At 38.5% G+C, this 4,883-nt stretch overlaps 1 protein-coding gene across 1 annotated transcript; it reads right to left on the bottom strand.

The window, feature by feature from the left end:
- Nucleotides 1-723: 723 nt before the first annotated feature.
- Nucleotides 724-1,242, bottom strand: LOC309635811 (heat shock factor-binding protein 1). Its single transcript, XM_082407533.1, has one exon. It carries the CDS (start codon nucleotides 1,199-1,201, stop codon nucleotides 971-973), a length of 231 nt encoding a protein of 76 aa, XP_082263659.1. The 5' UTR covers nucleotides 1,202-1,242; the 3' UTR covers nucleotides 724-970.
- Between the last annotated feature and the right edge of the window lie 3,641 nt (nucleotides 1,243-4,883).

The raw sequence follows: 4,883 nt of genomic DNA, 5'->3' as shown, positions 1-4,883 counted from the left end.
AACAGAGATATTTTTACTTCTTATTTTCCCATTTGGATGCCTTATATTTCTATTTCTTGCCTAATTGCTTTGCCTAGAACTTCCAGTACTATGTTGAATAGACGTGGCTAAAGTGGGAATCAAAGTCTTTTACTGATAGTAGAGGAAAAGTTTTCAGTCTTTCCCCATTGATGTTTGCTCTGGGTTTTTCAAATATGGTTTTTATTATGTTGAGGTAGTTCCCTTCTATTCCTAATTTTTTGAGTGTTTTTAAAAGATTTTATTTATTTATTTATTTATTTTTGGCGACATCACATGGCATGTAGGATCTTAATTCCCTGAGCAAGGATCAAACCCTTGCCCCCTGCAGTGGAAGCATGGAGTCTTAACCACTGGACTGCCAGGAAAATCCTTGAGTGTTTTTTAAAATTTGATTTTTTTTTTTTTTTTAAATAATTCTTTATTTTATTTATTTATTTTTGGCTGTGTTGGGTCTTCGTTTCTGTGTGAGGGCTTTCTCCAGTTGCGGCGAGCGGGGGCCACTCTTCATCGCGGTGCGCGGGCCTCTCACTATCGCGGCCTCTCTTGCTGCGGAGCACAGGCTCCAGACACGCAGGCTCAGTAGTTGTGGCTCACGGGCCTAGCTGCTCCGTGGCATGTGGGATCTTCCCAGACCAGGGCTCGAACCCGTGTCCCCTGCATTGACAGGCGGATTCTTTTTTTTTTTTTTTTTTTTGCAGGAACTGCCAAAGTTTTAGTGTTTAATAGCACAACTGACCAAGGTCCAAGACGTGAATTTACCATGTTCAGGAAACATGGGAGGCAGGGGAGGGAAATCACTCTATAAACTAACTCTATAGTATGTGGTAAGAAGAATGCACACTTTATAATATAAAACCTGTCTACACATAGCAGTTAGTTGCAAAAAGCCATCTGTCTTCTCTTGGCTTGTAAAAAGGGTGTTCCAGATTCCAGTGCAGATGAGCAACCTTCAACTCTTCTGTGTGGCAGGGATCTTGTTTTCCCCGTCCAGCTCTTCCACCCCGGCCTGTGTCATGAGGTCTGCGATGTTTTTCTCCAGGTCATCAATGCGACTGCTCATGTCATCAATTCTTCCAATGATCTGGTCGGACATGGTCTGAAATTTATCTTGCATCTGTTGCAGGAGTGTCTGCACCACCGAGGTGAGATCCTGCACGGTCTTGGGTTCTGTCTCTGCCATCTCCCCGGTTCCCAGCTTGGCGGTGCTGTCTCAGACGGTCACCTACCGACAGGCGGATTCTTAACCACTGCGCCACCAGGGAAGCCCTAAAATTTGATTTTTATTTTATGTTGGAGTATAGTTGGTTTACAGTGTTGTGTTAGGTTCAGGTGTACAACAAAGTGATTCAGTTATACTAATACATATATCCATTCTTTTTCAGATTCTTTTCCCATATAGGTTATTACAGAATATTGAGTAGAGCTCCTGGTGCTATACAGTAGGTCCTTGTTGATTATCTATTTTATATATAGTAGTGAGTATCTGTTAATCCCAATCTGCTAATTTATCACTCCCCCCGACCTTTCCCTATCGGTAACCAGAACTTTGTTTTCGAAGTCTGTGAGTCAGTTTCTGTTTGTAAATAAGTTCATTTGTATCATTTTTAAAGATTCCACGTATAAGTGATATCATATGATATTTGTCTTTCTCTGCCTGACTTACTTCACTTAGTATGATAATCTCTAGGTCCATCTATGTTGCTGCAAATGGCATTATTTCATTCCTTTTTATGGCTGAGTAATACTTCATTGTATATATGTACCACACCCTCTTTATCCATTCATCTGTCGATGGACATTTAGGTTGCTTCCATGTCTTGGCTATTGTTAGTGATGCAGTGAACATTGGGGTGCGTGTATCTTTTTTATTTTTTAACATTAACTCAAACTATATTTAAACTGCATATAAATAATCCCAGACCAATTGACAAGTAAACAATATAGAATATAGAAAATATATAGAAAAATAATTCCATGACGTTGAGGTATACAAAGATTTCATTATACAGTGAACAAAAAACTAACCATAAAATAATTTGGAAATTGGATTTCTTAATAATTAAGATGTTTTATTCATCAAAAGATGCCATTAAGAGACTTAAAGATAAGGCATAGACTGGAAGAAAATATTTGTGTTACATATCTTTGGCATATTACTCAAAATCAGAATATAAAAAGAACTTCTACTAATTAATACTGGGGAAAAAGAACAACAACAAAAAGATGTGTAAAAAGTCATGGAAAAAGCTATCAACATAGATTTTACACAGATGAAAGCATGCTTAACATTGTTAGCCAATTAAAATCCTAATAAAATACCACCATACATACTAAAGAAAGGTTCAAATTAAAATGCTTGGTAAAATCAAGTCTTAGGATGTGGAGCAATTGGAGCTCCCTTCATACATTCTTATGGGAGTGTAAATTGGTACAACCCCTATGGAAAACTTTTTAGAGGATCTAATATACTATGAAAATGCTTTTCCTGTGACCCAACAATTCTAATTTGATGTGTATGACACAGTTAAATGACCACCAAAAGATTGGTGTAGAAATAATCGCAGCAGCTTTAGTGTGTATCTTTTTGAATTATGGTTTTCTCCAGATATGTGCCCAGGAGTGGGATTGCTGGATCATATGTTAGCTCTATTTTTAGTTTTTTGAGGAGCCTCCATACTGTTCTCCATAGGGGCTGTGCCAATTTACAATCCCACAAACAGTGTAGGGTTCCCTTCTCTCCACACCCTCACCAGCATTTATTGTTTGTAGACTTTTTCATGATGGCCATTCTAACTGGTGTGAGGTGATACCTCATTATAGTTTTGATTTGCTTTTCTCTAATAATTAGTGATGTTGAGCATCTTTTCATGTGCCGCTTGGACATCTGTATGTCTTCTTTGCAGAAATGTGTATTTAGGTCTTCTGCTCATTTTTTGATTGGGTTTTTTTTGTTTTTTGTTTTGATATTCAGCCGTATGAGTTGTTTGTAAATTTTGGAGATTAATCCCTTGTCGGTCACATCATTTGCAAATATTTTCTCCCATTCTGTGGGTTGTCTTTTGGTTTTGTTTATGGTTCCCTTTGCTGTGCAAAAGCTTTTAAGTTTAATTAGGATCCATTTGTTTATTTTTGTTTTTATTTTCATTGCTCTAGGAGGTGGATCCAAAAAGATACTGCTGTGATTTATGTCAAAGAGTGTTCTGCCTATGTTTCCCTCTAAGAGTTTTATAGTATCCGGTCTTACATATAGGTCTTTAATCCATTTTGAGTTTATTTTTGTGTATGGTATTAGAGAATGTTCTAATTTCATTCATTCTTTTTTTTTTTTTTTTTTTTGGCTGCATTGGATCCTCATTGCTGCGCGGGCTTTCTCCAGTTGCGATGAGCGGGGGGACCACTCTTCCTTGCAATGTGCAGGCTTCTCATTGCGGTGGCTTCTCTTGTTGCAGAGCACAGGCTCTAGGCGCTCAGCCCTCAGCAGCCATGGCACGTGGGCTTCAGTAGCTGTGGCTCGCGGGCTCTAGAGCGCAGGCTCAGCAGCTGTGGCACACGGGCATAGCTGCTCTGCGGCATGTGGGATCCTCCCGGAAAGGGCTCGAACCCGTGTCCCCTGCATTAGCAGGCGGATTCCCAACCACTGCACCACCAGGGAAGCCCCTAATTTCATTCTTTTGTATGCAGCTGTCCAGTTTTCCGAGCACCACTTGTTGAAGAGACTGTCTTTTCTTCATTGTATATTCTTGCCTCCTTTGTCATAGATTACGTGACCATAGGTGCGTGGGTTTATTTTTCTGGGCTTTCTATTCTGTTCCATTGATCTATATTTCTGTTTTTGTGCCAGTACCATACTGTTTTCATGGCTGTAGCTTTGTAGTATAGTCTGAAGTCAGGGACCCTGATTCCTCCAGCTCCCTTTTTCTTTCTCAGGATTGCTTTGGCTATTTGGCGTCTTTTATGTTTACAGAAAAATTTAAAAATTTTTTGTTCTCACTCTGTGAAAAATGCCATTGATAATTTGATAGGGATTGCATTGTACCTGTAGATTGCCTTGGGCAGTATAGTAATTTTGACAATATTGATTCTTCCAATCCAAGAATATGGTATATCTTTCCATCTGTTTGTGTCATCTTTGATTTCTTTCATCAGCATCTTATAGTTTTCAGAGTACAGGTCTTTTGCCTCCTTAGATAGACTTATTCCTAGGTATTTGATTCTTTTTGATACCATGGTAATTGGGATTATTTCCTTAATATCACTTTCTGATCTTTCATTGTTAGTGTATAGGCATGCAAGAGATTTCTGTGTATTAATTTTGTATCCTGCAACTTTACCAAATTCATTGATGAGCTCTAGTAGTTTTGTGGTAGCATCTTTAGGATTTTCTATGTATAGTATCATGTCATCTGCAAACAGTGACAGTTTCACTTCTTCTTTTCTGATTCGAATTCCTTTTATTTCTTTTTCTTCTCTGATTGCCGTGGCTAGGACTTCCAAAACTATGTTGAAAGTGGCAAGAGTGGACATCCTGGTCTTGTTTCTGATCTTAGAGGGAATGTTTTCAGCTTTTCACCATTGAGTATGATATTAGCTGTGGATTTGTCATATATGGCCTTTATTTTGTTGAGGTAGGTTCCCTCTATGCCCACTTGCAGGAGAGTTTTTATCATAAATGGTTGTTGAATTTTGTCAAAAGTTTTTTCTGCATCTGTTGAGATGATCATATGGTTTTTATTCTTCGAGTTGTTAATGTGGTGTATCACACTGATTGATTTGCGGATATTGAAGAATTCTTGCATCTCTGGGATCAATCCCACTTGATCATGGTGTATGAACCTTTTAATGTATTGTTGGATTTGGTTTGC

This window comes from Balaenoptera borealis, assembly GCF_965194805.1.
Source record: "Balaenoptera borealis genome assembly, chromosome: 10".
NCBI classification, from domain to species: Eukaryota; Metazoa; Chordata; class Mammalia; order Artiodactyla; family Balaenopteridae; genus Balaenoptera; species Balaenoptera borealis.
Note: the sequence above shows the minus strand (reverse complement) of the source record. Positions and strands in the feature narration are given on the sequence as shown.

Coding starts and splice junctions, on each gene's coding strand:
- LOC309635811 (XM_082407533.1), bottom strand. CDS start 1,201: ATGGCAGAGACAGAACCCAAGACCGTGCAGGATCTCACCTCGGTGGTG.